Source organism: Nicotiana tabacum, chromosome 4 (assembly GCF_000715075.1).
Source record: "Nicotiana tabacum cultivar K326 chromosome 4, ASM71507v2, whole genome shotgun sequence".
Taxonomy (NCBI): domain Eukaryota; kingdom Viridiplantae; phylum Streptophyta; class Magnoliopsida; order Solanales; family Solanaceae; genus Nicotiana; species Nicotiana tabacum.
In genome coordinates, this window is record NC_134083.1 from 19777000 (window position 1) to 19796107 (window position 19108).

General features: G+C 42.1%; 2 protein-coding genes across 2 annotated transcripts; both read right to left on the reverse strand.

The window, feature by feature from the left end:
* Positions 1 to 7455: 7455 nt before the first annotated feature.
* LOC142179817 (uncharacterized) lies at positions 7456 to 7962 on the reverse strand. Its single transcript, XM_075250699.1, has 2 exons — positions 7798 to 7962; positions 7456 to 7698 (listed from the first exon to the last, which is right to left on the reverse strand). The coding sequence occupies exons 1-2, from the start codon at positions 7960 to 7962 to the stop codon at positions 7456 to 7458; spliced, it is 408 nt and encodes a 135-aa protein (XP_075106800.1).
* Positions 7963 to 8054: 92 nt separating this feature from the next.
* LOC107825810 (uncharacterized) lies at positions 8055 to 8807 on the reverse strand. Its single transcript, XM_075250700.1, has 3 exons — positions 8680 to 8807; positions 8289 to 8628; positions 8055 to 8183 (listed from the first exon to the last, which is right to left on the reverse strand). Exons 1-3 carry the CDS (start codon positions 8805 to 8807, stop codon positions 8055 to 8057), a joined length of 597 nt encoding a protein of 198 aa, XP_075106801.1.
* Positions 8808 to 19108: the final 10301 nt, after the last annotated feature.

Consider the following 19108-nt stretch of genomic DNA (forward strand, 5'->3'; position numbering starts at 1 on the left):
AAAATAGAGTGGTCCCTTTGAAGTGGTGAATGTAACCTCCTTTTGGTGCTCAAGATTTGAAAAATAAGAATGACGAGGTATTTAGAATCAATGGGCACCGCGTTAAACATTATCTTGGCAAGGTTGATGATGGCCACATTGTGGCATTACTTCATTTCAAATGATTGATAATCTGTGTCGTGCTACGACGTTAAATCAGGCGCTTCTTGGGAGGCAACCCATGTGTCTTTTTCTTTTTCTTTTTTTCTTCTTTGTTATTTAGCTTTGTTGTGTGCTAACTAGTTTTGAAGTGTATGCAGGAATGGGTGTGCATTGCAGGGACTGTGCAAGAATAAAATTGGCTAAGTGTCACAAAAGTGCGGACCGCACCAAAATTATGCGGACCGCACAATCACTCTACGGCCGCACAATTCTGTGTGAGGTCACACAACTGGAAGATCAAAATTGCATGCTCTCTGAAGTTTGGCCTGTCAAAAATCCTTAACAAAGTGCGGCATCACACAAAATTGTGCGGTCCACAAAATTTCTGCGGCCACACTCACTTTTGTGTGGTCCGCAGAATGTCTTCAAAGGAACATGTAATGAATGCGGACCGATCTCAAAATTGTGCGGCCACACTCAGGTAGGTCTAGTCTCGATGGGTCAAAGTATAAATAGGGATTTTCTCAATTTTTTACACTTTACATTCTCTGAACCTTCAAGCCCTAAACAAACACAGTGCATCCCCCCACTAATTCTCAAACGTCAAGCATTTCATCTCTTAGATTCTCACCTGCATCCTCCATTACTGGTATGTTCATTTCATCTTTAGATTTTTCATCTTCTTTTAGTTTTGTTCTTTTGTGTAGGGTTAATTTCATGACTAAAAATGTCAATATTTAGTCATCTTTTCTCAAAATCATGTGGGTAGCTTCATAATTGTTAATTGAGGCCTGGGTAAATAGCTAATCATGCTTAGTTGTTAGGGTCGTGTCTAATTCTTGCAAAACTTGTATGAATCGTAAAGTAGTGCCGTGTTAATCCAAATTATACAGCCGCACACTCTTTCGTACGGCCCGCAGTCTCTAAGTTAAGGCATTTGTATGTTTGAATATGCGTACCGCACTCAAAACGCACTCAAAATTGTGCGGTCCGCACTTGGCAATATGCGGCCGCACTCACTTTTGTGCGGTTCGCACTACCTCTTCTAGTTTTTTTTCACAACTGACCTGCAAATCATGCATATATCTGTGTCCTATGTAGTTGAACTCTAACTGATTCTTATTGTTATGAATTGCAGACGATGGTTAGATCACGTGGTGGAGGAGATACATCAAAAGGGAGGGCAGAACCCTCCTGAGGCCGATGCCGAGGATGAAGCAAGAGTAACCTAACACTAGTCATCCAGAGAGTGTTAAGCAAGAAGGCTACGACCAACAGAGCCCCTCAATCATTAGACACCAGTGAGTATCTCCCGTATAGGGAAGTTTCTGAGGGAAACTCTGACCAAGCCCCACCTAACACCCAACCTCAACTAGTCCAGGGTAGATTCCACTTAGTTGATGAATCATCTTCCATTGCTAGTTCTTCTAATGGTTCGGAAGAGGGTATCCATGATTCTAAGCCCTCTTCCTCACATGCCCCGGCTGCACCAATCAATGTTGATGATGATGATGACGAATCGGATGACGGTAGAAGGGGAGACACTCAAGTGGGTGGTCTTGATAGGACAAAGAAAAGGGAGATGTGGGAAGACAGATTTGTCAGCTTTACTGCCTTCAATAGATTTAGAGAGTAGTGGCCCCATAGATCGCTCACTCTTGAGCAATAATTCCTGATGAAGGATTTGGACAAGCACAACCCAAATGTCCTCAGACAGTTCCAGGAGAGAAGAAGATGGAAATGGTTCACCCAAAGCGCCCTCGATGCAAATGAGCACTTGGTTAAAGGATTTTATGCCAATGTGGCTCACATTAAGAAGGGTACCAAGGTGACAAAAGTGCGGAATCTGAAAATCTGATTCGACAACTGTGCTTTGAACTCTTAAGAGGGATTTGAAGAAGTGGAGGCGGCCCAATACTTGGAAAAGCTGGCTATGGGTGATGCACCGTGGCTAGCTGAGATTTTGGCTATTCGAGGATCAACACCTCCGTGGCTCACAGCAGGGGTTCCCATAGTCCGGGCCACCCTAAACTTTGAAGCTAAAGGGTGGCAGACTTTCGTGTGCAGCCACATTGACCTGTGCTTGACTTGAATAAGAACAACCTCCCACTTCCCCGAGCAGTCCTGGTGGCTTCAATTATGGCTGGGTACCCGATCAATGTGGGTGCTATAATGTCAACCAACATCACTTTGGCTGTCAAGAAGGATGAGTGATCCTACCCCTACCCGAACTTCCTCACAGAGTACTTCAATGATCAAAAGGTGGAGCTGAGGCAGTATGATACTAAAGTAAAGGCCAAGAAGCCTTTCTCATGGTACCACCTAAAGGATTCTGACAACTCGAAGTTCAAGGGTAAGGCAACTACCTCCGCTAGCCAGTCTGAGGAGCCAACGGTAGTAGTTACTGATTCAGCTGCTGAGCCTTCCGCAGATGCTATGCCTTCCACAGCAGCCGGACCTTCCACTGAGACAGCAGACATGCCACCATCTTCTTCTTCTAGACCATCAGCTACATTATCAGTGCCAGCTTCATCTACTTATCTACTGACTGCGCTGCGAGTCTCCCATAGATTGGCGAGTCTCAACAACTGGATGCAGGCAGCTACTTCAAAGCTGTCTGACATATCTAGTGCTGTTGCAGCATAGTTTTCTGCCCAGGCTGCACCACAGGTACCTCCGTCAGTGGAGGAGATATTGAAGAAGATTCTGGAAAACCAGAAGACCATTATGGAGACTCTGGTGGCACATGGGGATTTCATTGAGGATTTGGGCAAGCAGGTAAAGAAAATGAGGAAGTCTCGATCTTCGAAGAAGTCGGTGGATAAGTTGACAACATCAGTTACCAAGCTTGCATCAGCCGGAGATCTACTACTGGACCTACTTATAGAGGGAGCACCGTCAGCACCAGCAGTACCAGAGGCATCACATATAGCAGTCGGCCAGTCTGAGGAGTCGGTTGCGACTGCCCACACCTATGAGAAGATGATCCAGATGCTCAGCAACCCTGTTGTCCCTCAGCCAGGTGATAATGAGATACATCTAGAGGAGACCGAGGGTGCTGAGGATGCCATGCAAACTTAGACCACATAAGGAGTTCTCTTAACTCTCTACCCCTTCTTGTTCTTATTTTTGATAAGCATTGGGGACAATTCTCATTTTTATTCGGGGGGGAGTGGTCTATTATGATTAATTTGACATTGACATTTGGTCTGTAATAACTTTTATACTATTTTTATTTTATCTTTATTTTCTCTTTTGTTATGTATATATTCTCCCCTTTCCCTTGATGTTTATATTCATTTTCCCCTCGATTTGTATATTCGTTTGCCTTACTTTCTGTAGTTTAGCTTCTTTAGTTTATTTTTCTTAGTAGTATAACTTCTTATTTATTTTAGTAATTTTTTTTTATTTTAGTATAACGTTTTACGTTTGAGTGAACAATAAGCCTTTGGTTTTCTTAATGACACGGTTCTTTCCAAAGGTGGATTTTGTGTGAACCGGGTGGCTCTTCCCAACGATGGATGGCGTGACAACCTTCTTAAGGGATTGAGTCCGTTTTCTTTTATGTTTAGGTAAATATAGTAGTAATGAATAAAAGGGTCTCAAGCATGCTTCACTTGGTACCAACATATTTACCTCCAACTTTATGGTTAAAAATAAAGTTGCTGGCGTAAAATAGCTCTAGTTTTGATCTTTTGACAATTGTGTTGACTTAAACAGTCATCAAGTGGTTCAGTCGAGCCATTTGTGATTCTCAATCTTAACTAGGGTTATTGTGGGCCCTCGACTTCGGTCTCTTTATCAATCCAGCAGCATGAAAGGGGAGGTATTGAATTGCAGGTCCAAGTACCCGTGCTAATAGTCTAGAACTTGCCCCGAATATTTTTCTAGGTGAAATTCTAAGTGTAGCTTGGCTTGAGAAATGATTGTAGGCTCTCCTTGATCGGATTTGAAGTTTGAAATCTTCCATAGCCTACTGATGTGATATCCCTGGTCAACCTATTTGAGCCTAAGCCTTTTTTCTTTCAATAACCATGTTACATGCCTTTATCCGTTTTGTAATGACCCTCTCTTGGCACCCAATCTTTCCTTAGCATTCTTGAGAAACAATTGGCAAAAACATAAGTTTGGGGGAGAGACGAGGAGTTTGAAAGTGATAAAAAAAAGGTATAAAGAAGAGAAAGAAAGGAAGAAAAGGAAAGGCAAAGAAAAGAAAGAAAGAATAAAAAAAATGCCAAAAAGAAAGTGAATAGAGTAAATAGTTGAAGGGATTCAAAGAAAAGCAAGGATGAAAGGCATGGAGTAAACAGAAAAGGAGAAAAATGAATGTCATGATCAAGAAAGAGTGACGTTACGTCTCTCTAGTTCCCTCGAGGAAAAATAAAATGACTCAAAGAGTCGAAAAAGTATGAGCCGAAAAGAGAAAATGGAGTGCTTGAGAAAAGATGAAACCATTATATTCAAACAAGTCCTACCTTGGTCCAAAAGCCTTCATTACATCCCACAAAAGCCTTTCATGATTTCAGGTTGAGTGAGCTTACATTAGTGGTGATTTACGTGAGGGACAAGCTTATGGTACTTAGAGCCGGACTTGTGACATTCTTTTGAGAGACATGAACACATTTTTTACAATCCTTGATTCGAGTGTTACATTCTAAAGTGAGATTTGCTAATAGAGAGTGGAGGAGGAGGAGTTTGGGATCCAAAATGACATACGTGAAAGAGCGAGCTTCCTTGATGAATCGAGTCAACTCTTGATACTCTAGTGTCGCATTAGAACTATGGTACTCAAAAAGTCAAATCATTGTGTTGTTGATAATTCATATGTGTTATGGGTAATTGTTGGTCCCAATTGATGTGTGATTGATTCGTCTTAAGCCAGCTGAAATATCCCTTTTTTTAGTAGAGGTGAGAATTGCCTTAATTGCTTGAGGACAAGCAAAAGTTTAAGTTTGGGGGAGTTGATAAGTAGGGATTTTAACCGCTTATTTGCTCTCTTTTACTTGCATTTTAGCTCAAAAATGCTTAAAGGTAATCCCGAAAACTAATGAAATGTGCTTTTGTACAGGAACATTGGAAAACGAGCCAAATGAGTCAAAATCAACTCATAAAGGAATCAAAAGTGGATAAGAACCAAAACAAGGCAAAAGGCCCATAGTGCGGACCGCACAATACTGTGTACGACTGCAAAACAAGAGAAGAGCCATGTCAATTCTTCTTCATAGTATGCGCACTGCACAAATATTGTGCGGCTCCATAAGAGGAGATTCAGAGAGTTGGTTTTGGGCAAGTTGAAGGAGTGCGGACCGCACCATAATTGTACGCCCGCAGAATGTTATGTGTGGCTGCACTCAATATTGTGTGGTTCGCAGAAGACAAAGATCAGAGAGATGGGATTTCAAGTTAAAAAAGAAATACGGACCGCACCATTTTTATGCGGCCGCATAATTAAGAGCGCGGTCGCACTCATTTTTATGTTGTCCGCAGAAGTCTCACACAGGCAGAGCCTAAGATCAAGGAGTGTCAGAATCAAGAGTGTGGCCGCACTCACAAATGTGCGGTTCACAGTAGTTGAAGGAGTGCAGTCGTAATCCAGAATTCTGCAGCCGCAGAACTGGAACCTGTCAAGCCAAGTCTTGTTGTGCGGAACGCACACATAATTATGCGGCCGCACAACCTCCGCAGGGGCATTTTTGTCAGATATTGTCAGCTTAGTATAAATAGAACGTTTTGTCATTTTTAGGGTAAGTTTTATTTTGGGAGAGCACCTGAGCCATTTTTCTTTACTGCTCTGAGTAATATTGTACTAGATTAGCTTCTAAACATTAGATTTTTCCCCCCAATCAATTATTATGCATTCTATCTTAATTTCTTCTTGTATTTCTTCATTTTTCATGAGTAGCTAAATTTTTAGCTAGGGTTGTGGTCCAACCCTAGTGTGGGTACTTTATGGGTGTTTGTTTTAGGACTTGTTTGTGATTGGGTTAGTGATATTTATCCTAGTTCTTGCTTGAATTTAAGAATTAATGGTTGCAAACATTGATTCATGCCAAATTGACTTGGTCTCTACTTGAGAAAGAGAGACTAAGTCTAGAAAAACATAGCTAACAAAAAATTGGGGTGAACTCAAGAAATTGATAGCCCCAATTAAAGGGTTGAATCTAGAGATAGTAAGACCCGACTTGAGCATTTATCACTTATTTTGTGCAATACCCACTTGGGGCTTAAGAAAGCCAAATTCGGCAAAACCACTCAAACTACTGAGAGATATAGAGTGGGTGATTGCGTGTGATTGCTATATCACAACCCCGACCAAACAGGCTTGTCCTAGAGTATTCAACCCATTAGGTAACCACCTAGGTGGAAGTCACGATCCTAGATCTTTTATCATTTGGAAAACAACTAAAATAAAAAAAAAATAGTGTCTTCTAGTTTTATAATTGCAATCAATAGTTTAAAGTAGAAGTAGAAACAACAAACAAGAATGTGGAAGTGTAATCTAAGGCATATTGTACAATTACACTAAATATATACCTAATCCCATTTCTATCTCCATGCGGATTCGACCCCGACTTGCGTTGGGTTTTATTATTGCTTCGACCGCCTCACTACCTATATTTGTGGTGTGAGTTTGGGCGACATCAACGTCCAAGCCTGCTTCTCTCGACTCAACACCGAATTTGCACTCCAGGTATTCTGTCTTAGTCCTGCTCAACTTGAAACCCTTAGGCTCAAGGGCCTGTCTCCAAACCTCCAGCCTCCCGTGAATGCCGCGTCGCGTCTCATCAATCATAACTATATCATCAACAAACAATATACACCATGGCACCTCCCCTTGGATTTGTCGTGTCAGTGCGTCCATTACCAGAGCAAATAAGAACCGGCTGAGCGTAGATCCTTGGTGTAAACCCATAATAACCGGGAAGTGCTCGGAGTCGCCTCCCACATTCCTAACCCGAGTCTTAGCTCCTAACGTAGGCAACCGACACACCTTTTGCTTCCAGGCATATCCAAAGAACCTCATTAGGGACCTTGTCATACGCTTTCTCTAGGTCAATAAACACCATGTGCAGATCCTTCTTTTTGTCCCTATACTGTTCAACAAACCTCCTAATAAGGTGGATCGCTTCCGTAGTCGAACGAACCGGCATGAACCCGAATTGGTTGTCGGATATAGACACCGTTTTCCTCACCATCACTTCCACCACCCTCTCCCACATTTTCATAGTATGGCTTAGTAACTTGATACCCCTAGTTGTTGCAACTCTGGATATCACATTTGTTCTTGTACAATGGTACCACCGTACTCCACCTTCACTCATCCGGCATCTTCTTCGTCCTAAAAATAACACTAAATAGCCCCGTCAGCCACTCCAAGCTTGCTCTACCCATATACTTCCAGAATTCTACCGGAATTTTGTCTGGCACGGTAGCTCTTCCCTTACTCATCTTACGCATAGCCCCCACTACCTCCTCAACCTTAATGCGCCTACAGTACCCAAAGTCTCGGTGACCCTCAGAATGCCCCAATTCACCTAGCGTAATATCCTGGTCCCCCTATTCATTCAGAAGTTTATGAAAGTATGTCTGCCATATCCGCTTAATCTGAGCCTCTTCCATCAAAACTCTACCATCCTCGTCTTTGATGCGCCTCACTTGGTCCAGATCTTGAGTCATCCTCTCTCTAGCCTTGGCCAGCCGGAATAACTTCTTTTCTCTGCCTTTGTTCCCCAGTTCCTCGTATAGATGACCAAACGCTGCAGTCTTAGCCTCTGTGACTGCCAGCTTTGCCTCCTTCCTAGCTACATTATACCTCTCCATGTTCGCTCCCATTTCCTCCTCGCATGTGCTACTACTAACTTTAGGTACACCGCCTTTTTCGCTTACACTTTTCCTTGGACCACTTCATTCCACTACCAGTCACCTTTATGCCCGCCAGAGAAACCCTTCAAGACCCCTAACACCTCTCTCGCTGCCTCGCCGTCATCGTCCACATAGCGCTTGCGTCCCCGCCACTCCTCCAGGCTCCAATAACCGATAACCTGGACGCAACTCCTCCAGGCTCCAATAACCGATAACCTTCCCTCCAACTCCTGAGCTTTATCTATAGTCAAGGCTCCCCACCTAATCCTCGGCCGTCCTCATACAGACCTCTTCTTACTCTTAATCATGATACTAACGTCCATCACCAAGAGCCTATGTTGCGTCGCGAGTGACTCACCCGGGATAACCTTGCAATCCTTGCACAACCCTCTATCATACCTCCCGAGAAGAAGATAATCAATCTGAGTCTTCGCCACCGCACTTTGGAAAGTGACCAAATACTCCTCCCTCTTCGAGAAGCTAGAGTTCGCAATCACCATCTCAAATACCTTAGCAAAATCCAACAACGAAGTACCTCCTCCGTTCCTATCCCCAAAGTCGAAGCCTCCATGCACCTCACCATAGCCACCAGTAGTCGACCCAATATGATCATTGAAATCCACTCTGATAAATAACCTCTATGCAGGCGGAATACTAAGCACTATCTCATCCAACCCCTCCCAGAAGCGCCTTTTAACCTCCTCATCCAAGCCCGCTTGTGGCGTATATGAGCTAACGATACCATCTTGGACTTCCAGCATTTGCTTCAGACAGAAAGTTTGGGACTCAAAGTGTGCCCTCATGTGGCAGGGAAAAGCTTCAAAATGTGTCTTTTACGTAACTTGGATAACTGAGTGGTCAATCCTTCACCAATCGTTGATGAGTTATCTCGCTCGAAAGCTAAAACCTGCCCCCCCCCCCACGAACTCGCTGGAATACAATCATGAAATTGAAAGTACCAGAGATTCCTAGAGGCATACCATCAGAAAAACTTCCTTGACCGAGTGGGTAGATCAAGAAAACTGCGGTAGCAGCTGCAACAGGAGCTGAATATGCAACAGCAATCCAAGGTCGCGGTAGAAAAATGGATGATCTATTCTTTTTTCTTTTTCAAAAAAATCATCTTGGAGATTGTGTAATGCTGACTCTCAAACTATTCGTTTACACAATAGTGATATTTTTTCTTTTCTCTCTTCATCTTTGGATTCCTATCAAATGATCCCGGACATAATCCTGGACGTGAAGAATAAAATAAAAAGGGGTTTTCCTTGCTTAATTTTAAAATTTTCTTATGATTTGGTCTATTCCACACATTTAACTAAGAATAAGAACAAGGGATTTCAAAATTTAAAAAAAACAAAATCAAGTCATCAACGAAAAGAGAGGGATTCGAACCGGCCCAAATAAATGAAATGGGATGAATCAAATCAATAAGCTTTTTGATTGATTCAGGGCGCAACATTAAGGGTGCACGGGGTCAAAATGCATATAAAAATTTGAAGGGGTTCCTTGATACGTGTTGGGGAAGCAAACAAACAAATATCTTCGAGGATGCTTTGAGGCTAAGGATTTTTCCTTTATATCTACGTGAAAAAGCTTTAGATTAGTTGGAACGTTTGCCAAATCATTCCATTCATACTTGGGATGAACTTGCGGAGAAATTTATTTCAAAGTACTTCTCTCCTGGGCACATGGCTATTCTCCGGGATGAAATTCTAGCATTCAAGCAAGAGCCTAATGAACCACTACACGAGATATGGGAAAGATATAGGAAAATGGTGAAATAGTGCCCTAACAATAATATGACAGAGAACATGATTCAATAAACTTTTTATCGAGGGATCAATACCACCAACCAATGTGTAGTGAATCAACTTGCCGGTGGGAACTTCATGACTACGCCTTACGCGGAGGAGTGTGATATTTTGGATGAGATGGAAGATACTTCATCGGCGTGGCAATCTAGAGCCAATGTTCCATAAGGTGATCCAAATGTGATTCTTTTTCATAAAGAGTTACATGACCATGGACATGCCATAGACGAGTTGACAACTACCATGAACCAATTGGCAAAGGCTCAACTTCAACAAGTGTAAAACCCGAGGCAAATCAATGTTATGGAAGGAGTCAATATGATGGTAAACAAGAGAAGAACAAAAAGTCTACAAGTGCAACAAAGAGTGGACAATTTCGTGCAAGATAATAGTGGGTTTGATCAACGAGATTCTTACAATGATCAAGATGAAGAGGTCCAATATATGAACAACTTTCAAAGGCAAAGAAACAACTACCAAGGCCCTAGTTAACAACAACGGAGACCTTCGAATAATCAAGACAATTGGAATTCTAGCAACCAAGGTAATTGGAATAGTGGAAACAATCAAGGCAATTGGAGTGGAAGCAATAACCAAGGGAATTGGCAAAATAATAATAATCAAGAAAATTGGGGAGGCAAAAACCAAGGCGGGTGGAACAATAACCAAGGAAATCAAGGGTCGGGTTTTCAAAGGCCCCCGATGTACCAACAACCGAGCAACCCACCTCCTTATCCTTCTCATGGTCCTAGTTCCTCCAACAATGAAATGGGTCGTATTGAGCACATGTTCAAGCAAATGATAGAGAAGAATGTCGATTCTAATGCCCAACTTGCTTCACACAACACATCAATCCGTAACTTAAAAGTGCAAATGGGTCAAATCTCTCAAGCTTTAAATTCTCGTCCTAAGGGTGCACTACCAAGTGATACGGTGGTGAACCCGAAGGGTGCGAACACTACGGGGCATGTCATGACCGTTACTACAAGAAGTGGAAAAGGTGGGAATGTACCTACCTCAAGTCAAAGGAAACTTGTTGACGATGAGCAAGTGATAGAAGAAGAGGATATCCCGAACAATATTGTGCAAGAAAATGATGAAGTGAGGATTGATATTGATGACACGGTGGAAGTGAATCAAGAGGATGTGAACCCGTCTAGGGATCATGTGATTGACATACCGGAACCGGTAGTTCAAAAAGCTAAGGCACCATTGCCTAAGCCACCTCCTCCCTATCCTCAAAGGCTTGCCAAGAAAAATAGCGAGAATCAATTCAAGAAGTTCATTGATATGATGAAGAGTCTCTCTATAAATGTGTCATTAGTTGAAGCTTTGGAGCAAATGCCTGGATAGACCAAGTTTATGAAGGATTGGTGACAAAGAAGAGATCGATGAATTTTGAAGCTATCAAAGTCACTCACCAAGTGAGTGAAATTATGCATTTGATGGCTCCAAAGTTGAAAGATCCCGGTGCTTTTATAATTCCTTGTACCATTGGAAGTACCGAATTTCCAAAAGCTCTTTGTGACCTTGGGGCGAGTATCAACTTGATGCCCTATTCGGTTTTCAAAACATTGGGAATTTGGCAACCAAGACCCACATCTATGAGATTATAAATGGCCGATCGTACAATGAAGAGACCGTTGGGGGTGATTGAGGATGTATTGGTTCGAGTTGAAAAGTTCATTCTCCCGGCGAATTTTGTGATTCTTGATTGTTAAGTGGACTATGACGTGCCTATTATTCTTGGTAGACCTTTCCTTACTACGGGGAAGGCTCTTGTTGATATGGAAGCCGGTGAACTCACTTTTCGGGTGGGTGATGAAATGGTTATGTTCCACGTGTGAAAATCTATGAGGTAACCAAATAGCAATGAAGTGTGTTCGTTCGTGGACTTGGTGACCGATGTGATTATTGATGATACTAGTGCCACGATTAATGTGGGTGACATGTTGGAGGCCGTTTGGCCCAATTTTGATGATGATTAAATGGATGGCTTCATGGAATATGTCAATTCTTTGCAAGGGATGGGGTCATACAATTATGCACCTCGGAAACTTTCCTTGGATCTTGAGAATAGGAAAACTCCTCCTACAAAGCCTTCAATTGAAGAGCCTCTTATCTTGGAGTTGAAGCCATTGCCTCCACATCTCAGGTATGAATTCCTTGGCCCTTGCTCTACTTTACTGGTTATTATTTCCTCTTGTTGAACTAACGTACATGTTGACTCTACATTGGCGGTGCTCCACAAGAGGAAGAAAGTTATTGGGTGGACTTTGGCGGATATTCGGGGAATAAGCCCCGCATTTTACATGCACAAGATTATTTTGGAGGAAGATGCCAAACCCTCCATTGAACATCAAAGGAGACTCAATGAAGCAATGCAAGAGGTGGTCAAAAAGGAGATCATAAAGTGGTTGGATGTCGGGGTTGTCTACCCTATTTCTGACAGTTCGTGGACTTCTTCGGTGCAATGTGTTCCGAAGAAGGGGGGCATAACTGTGGTCACCAATGATAAGAACGAGTTGATTCCAACAAGAACGGTGACCGGATAGAGAGTGTGCATGGACTATCGGAAGCTAAACTAAGTCACAAGGAAAGACCATTTCCCACTACCCTTTCTTGACCAAATGCTTGATCAGTTGGTCGGCCGGGCGTTCTATTGCTTTCTGGATGGATATTCAGGCTACAATCAAATCCTTATTGCCCCGGAAGATCAAGATAAAACTACTTTCACTTGTCCCTATGGCATTTTCGCTTTCAAGCGGATGCCATTTGGCTTATGCAATGCACCGACAACTTTTTAACGGTGTATGATGGCGATCTTTACGGATATGGTAGAGGACTACCTTGAAGTCTTATGGATGATTTTTCGGTAGTCGGGGATTCCTTTTATGATTGCTTGGCAAATTTGGATAAGGTATTGGCAAGGTGTGAAGAAACGAACTTGGTGTTCAATTAGGAGAAATGCCATTTCATGGTCGAGGAGGGTATTGTCCTTGGCCACAAGATTTCAAAGAAGTTTCTAAACTTCCACCTCCAACATCCGTGAAGGGCGTGAGAAGTTTCTAGGGTCATGCGAGGTTCTACTGGCGTTTCATAAAAGATTTTTCACTTCAATGATGATTACATGAGGGCATTTGAATGCTCAAGTTCAAGTTGACAACTACTCCCATTATCACCGCCCTGAATTTGAGCATTCCTTTTGAGCTCATGTGTGATGCTAGTGATGTGGCAGTTGGAGCAGTTTTGGGGCAACGTATAAACAAGAGTTTTCATCCGGTCTACTACGTTAGTAAGACCGTGAATGATGCCCAAGTCAATTACACTGTAACCAAAAAAGAGCTCATTGCCATTGTGTTTGCTATTAAGAAGTTCCGCCCGTACTTGATAGGTACAAAAGTGATTGTCCACACGGATCGTGCGTCACTTCGTTACCGTATGAGCAAGAAAGATTCCAAAGCTGGATTGGTGAGATGGGTGATTTTGTTGCAAGAGTTCGATATAGACATCCAAGACCGAAAAGGAAGTGAAAACCAAGTGGCGGACCACTTGTCTCGTTTGGAGGAGGAGGGGATGCCGCATGATGGCCTTGAAATCAATGACTCCTTACCCGATGAGCAACGCTTAGCCATTTCAATGAAAGAGGTGCCATGGTTCGCGGATCTAGCAAATTTTCTTGTGAGTGCTATCATCCCAGAGGAGTTCTCTTCAAACCAAAGAAAGAAACTCAAACGAGATTGTCAAGACTATTATTGGGATGAACCGTACCTTTTCCAAATTTGTACGGATGGAATGATTAGAAGATGTGTACCGGAGGAGGAAAGGGTTGAAATTCTTGGGGCTTGTCATTCTTCACCGTATGGTGGTCACCATGGTAGAGCAAGAACGTCGTCCAAAGTGATAAGTTATGGTTTCTATTGGCCCACTCTCTACAAGGATGCAAGTAATTTAGTCAAGCGTTGTGATGAATGTCAAAGGGCCAGTGAAATCGCAAATAAAAATGAAATGCCCCTCACCACCATTTTGGAGATTGATGTTTTTGATGTGTGGGGTATTGACTTCATGGGACCTTTTGTGAGTTCTTGTGGAAATACCTACATCTTGGTCGTGGTTGATTATGTGTCTAAATGGGTTGAGGTTGTTGCTCTACCCAACAATGAAGCAAGAAGTGTGGTGACATTTTTGAAGAAGAACATCTTCACAAGATTTGGTACTCCGCGGGCTATCATAAGTGATGGTGGGTCGCATTTTTGCAACAAAGCTTTTGACACCTTGCTTAGCAAGTATGGTGTCACTCATAAAGTTACGACTCCCTATCACTCTCAAGCTAGCGGTCAAGTAGAAGTCTCTAACCGGGAGATAAATAGTATTTTATCCAAAACAGTGAATGCTAACCAAACGGATTGGTCAAAGAAGCTTGATGATTCGCTATGGGCTTATCGGACTGCTTTCAATACTCCAACTGGGATGTCTCCATACCGGTTGGTATTTGGAAAAGCTTGTCATCTTCCGGTGGAACTTGAGCACAAGGCCATGTGGACTTTGAAGAAGTTAAATCTTGATTGGGATGCAACTGCTACCTTGCGGGTTGCACATTTGAATGAATTAGATGAATTCTGATACCATGCATATGCAAGTTCGTCCTTGTACAAAGAAAAAATGAAGGACCTTTACAACAAATACATCCGAAATAGGGAATTCAAGGTGGGCGATCTTGTTTTGTTGTTCAATTCATGATTGAAGATGTTTCCCGGAAAGTTGAAATCCAAATTGAGTGGTCCCTTTGAAATTGTAGGTGTGACACCTTTTGGTGAATTGGACTTGAAGAACAAAAATGATGAGGTATTCTGAGCCAATGGTCACCAGGTGAAGCATTATTTGGGACAAGTTGATGATGGCCACGTGATGGCAGTGATTCATTTGAAGTGATGGGAATTTACTTCGTGTCGCGACGTCAAATCAGGCGTTTCTTGGGAGGCAAGGCAACCCATGTTTCTTTTTTTTTTTCTCTTTTTCTTTTCTTTTTTTTAGATAGGTCTTTTGTGCTAACTGGATTTGAAGTGTGTTGTAGGAATGTGTGTGCTTTACAAGAACTGGGTTCAGAAAAATTGGCTAAGTATGAAAAAAATAAATGCGGACCGCACAATTCTTGATGCTGCAGCAGAAGGAAAATGCGACCGCACAATTCCTGTTGTGCAGCCATAGTTCAGTATTATGCAGCCGCAGGTTTCCATTCCTGCCAGGCTGAAGAAAAGTGCGGACCGCGCATGGAATTATGCGACCGCAGAATCTCCGAAAGGGCATTTTTGTCCGAAAATTTCAGCACTGTATAAATAGAAGAGATTCACTTTTTAGGTTAACTTTTGACATCAGCAGCCACTCTAGACGTTTTACTTTGTTTCTTTTAGTAATTTTTGCTATTTTGAGCTTTTTGAATATTACTTTTTATCATCTTAATTATTATTATGGGTTTAATTATCACTTCATCTTATTTTTTCTTTTAATTTAAGCATGAGTAACTAGATTTTTACTAGGGTTGTGACCCAACCATAGTGTGTAAACTTAATGAGTGTTTGATTTATTGCTTGTTTATGGTTGGGTGTTTATTATCTAGCCTTGTTCTTGCTTTTATTTGAAGAATTAATGGTTGCAAACATTATTTCATACTTATTTGACTTGGTCTCTACTTAAGAAAGAGAGACTTAGTTTAGGAAAACTTGGCTAGCAAGAAATTAGATCGATCGAGAGATTGATAAGCCCAATTAAAGGGTTGAACCTAGAGATAGTAAAATTTGACTTGAACTTATTATCAATTGCTTTGTTTAATACCCATTTGGACTTGAGAAAATCAAATTGGGCAAAATCTCTGACCGAGAGGTATTGAGTGGGTACTTGAGTGTTAATAGCTATAATACACCCCGGCCAATAAAACAAGCTTTAAGGCTTACAACCCATTAAGCGAACATCTAGGTGAAGGTCATAGCCCTGGGCCTTTTTATCATTTGAAAAACAACCAAAAACAATTTCCTAATCTCGTTCTTAAAATCGCAATAGTAGTTTAAGTTAGATTTGCAAACAAAACCCAATATTCCGGAAGTGCAAATCAAGATATACAATTTCACGCACTAAGATATATACTACTAGCACTCATTCGCATAACTCCCAGTGGAATTCAACCCTGACTCTATTGGGTATTATTGTTGCATCGACCATTTTCATATCCTAAAATAGAGGAGTGAAATTGGACAAGATCACTGCTCAAAAAGAAAAACAACTCCGAATGGACCCCTGAATGTCAGCAGGCTTTGGCAGGTTTGAAAAGGTACTTGTCAAGCTCTTTGTTACTATCAAAATCGAAGGAAGGTGACACACTGTTGATTTACCTCGCAGTCTCGGAAGTAGCGATAAGCACCATTTTAGTAAGTGAGGATGAAGGTACGCAATCTCCCATTTATTACGTTAGTAGAATTTTAACGGGAGCAAAAACTCGCTACCCGTATATGGAGAAGCTGGCCTTAGCTCTCGTAGTCGCCGCTCGGAAGCTAAGGCCTTACTTCCAATGTCACCTGATAGCTGTGGTGACCACATTCCCCCTGTGGAACATCCTCCTCAAACCCGAACTCTCGGGTAGATTGGCCAAATGGTCCGTCGAAATGAGTGAATTCGACATAGAATATAAACTGAGGACTGTGATTAAGTCACAAGTTCTGGCCGACTTTGTGGCCGTATTCAGTTCGGGGTTGCTGCCTCTAGCAAACAAAGAAGCAGTGATGGTGTCAGAATTGACATCGGAAGTTTGGAACTTATTTACGGATGGAGATTCCAACGTAAAGGGGTCCAGGCTTGGCATAGTATTAACCGCGCCTTCGGGAGAAACCCTAAGGCAGGCCATCAGAACGGTCCCTTTAAGTAACAATGAAGTAGAGTATGAAGCTTTTATTGCAACACTCGAATTGGCCCGGGGACTAGATTCCGAGGTCATAGAAATCAAATGCGACTCCCAGCTGGTGGTAAATCAGGTCTATGGAATATTCGAAACCAAAGAGGAGCACATGCAATAATACGTAGTGAAGGTTCAGGTTGTGCTTGCTCGGTTCCAAGAGTGATCAATTACTCACATCCCGAGGGAAGAAAATGCATAGCAGATGCATTAGCTAACCTGAGTTCATTAACGGAAATGAAGGGATCGAATTCCGGGGCGGTAGTACATCTCATGCACTCAGTTCTGGACGCAGATAGTTACTATGAGGTAAATGCGACTAATCTAGTTTGGGACTGGAGGAATGAGATCACCCATTATCTCGAGCACGGGAAGTTGCCTGAAGACTCCAAGGCGTCTCGGGCTCTGCGCAAAAGCAACACGATATAGCATCAAAGGAGGCCAATTGTAAAGGAAATCATTTCAAGGCCTGCTGAACCGATACTTGGGAGTGTCCGAATCTAATTACGTTATGTGAGAAGTCCACGAAGGGATATGTGGAAATCATTCGGGCACAGATTCCTTAGTACTAAAACTGATAAGGGCAGGGTATTATTGGCCCCGAATGGAAAAAGACGCCAAAGCTTTCGGGCAAAAATACGATAAGTGCCAACGCTATGCTACACTGGTACATCAACCAGCAGAACCATTACATTTAGTTCTATCTCCGTAGCCGTTCATGAAGTGGGTAATGGATATTGTCGAATCGTTGTCGTCGGCCCCTGGTAAGGTAAGGTTTCTTTTAATATTAACTGGCTATTTTTCTAAGTGGGTTGAAGCAGATCCTTATCAGAAGATCAGCGAACGTGAAGTGGTGGATTTCTTGTGGGAGAACATAATTTGCAGATTTGGAATACTAAAAGAGAAAGCATGCGATAACGGGCCACAATTTATAGGCGCAAAGATCACAAAGTTCCTTAAAGATTTGAAAATCAAGAGAATCACATATTCAACCTATCATCCGAGCACAAATGGTCAAGCGGAATCAATGAAAAAAGTGATTATACAAAATCTCAAGATGAGGTCGGAAGCGGCTAAAGGTAAATGGCCTGAGAAACTACCTGGAGTGTTACGGGCGTACTGAATAACGGCCACATCGAGCACATGAGAAACTCTTTTTTCCCTTGTGTACGGAGTAGAAGCCTTAATCCTGGTGGAAGTAGGAGAGCTTACCTTGAGATATTTCTAAGTAAGCGAAGAGACGAACAATGAAGCGATGTTGGTCAACTTGGAGCTACTCGATGAGCGTAGGGACTTGGCACATATAAGAATGGCAGCCCAGAAGCAGAGAATGGAAATATATTATAATCGAAGAGCCAATCTCTGTTATTTAAAATGGGAGACTTGGTTCTAAGGAAAGTAACTCAAAACACCCGGGAACTCATCGCAGGGAAGCTAGGTACGACCTGGGAAGGCCCCTACTGGGTTTCAGCTATTACCGGGAAAGGCTCATACAAGTTGGAGAATCTGGATGGAGAAAAGTTGCCAAGCAACTGGAATGTGGCACACCTCAAGAGATATTATTGCTGACAAACATCAAATATACTGAAAGTATGCGCTGCACTCTTTTCTCCTTCGTCCAATTTTTGTCCTAATTGGATATTTCTGGTAAGGTTTCTAACGAGGCAGCAATGAAAAACATACTACAAAGAAAGTTTCAACAGCAGCAATAAGACCTTTAATAGCAAGGTACACAAGCAAAGAACCATTCCGGGACGATTAGATAATCTTTGGCTCGATAGCAAAATTTTCACCGGGAAAGTGAGTTTGCTATCAAGAAAAGGTTAATCGACCGTTCACAAGTGAAAATCACTAGAGGATTGTTAGATAGTCTTTTTCTCGATAGCATAAATTCCTAATGGGAAGCAAAGTTATTACTGAGCTGAAGATTGTCTAGCAATTCATTAGTGGGGTTCTCAATGGTGCAAGACTTCCAATGTTCCAATTAGCATTCTTCGCATTTGAACACTTGGGGGAATGATATGAGGATACGACAACAATGACTGACACATCGATTAGAACACAAAAATTGGGAGCATTGTTGTATCATTGGGACCGGGGACTGTGCGACCAGCCCCGTAAGAAACAAGTTGTACAAGTTAGCCCCAAGAAATGACAATTTCATTTTAGCATAACGAATGCTTTATGTATTTTTTGAAAAAGAAAGGAATAAAGTAAAGTCCTTTTATTTTCTACCTTGTTTCTTGTCTGACCGATGAATTGATTTTATCATTTGAAAGTTAAACAAGCACTTCAAATGCTAGTGTCATAGTGAACAGTAGACGTCCTCTTCAAGAGCACCGTAAAC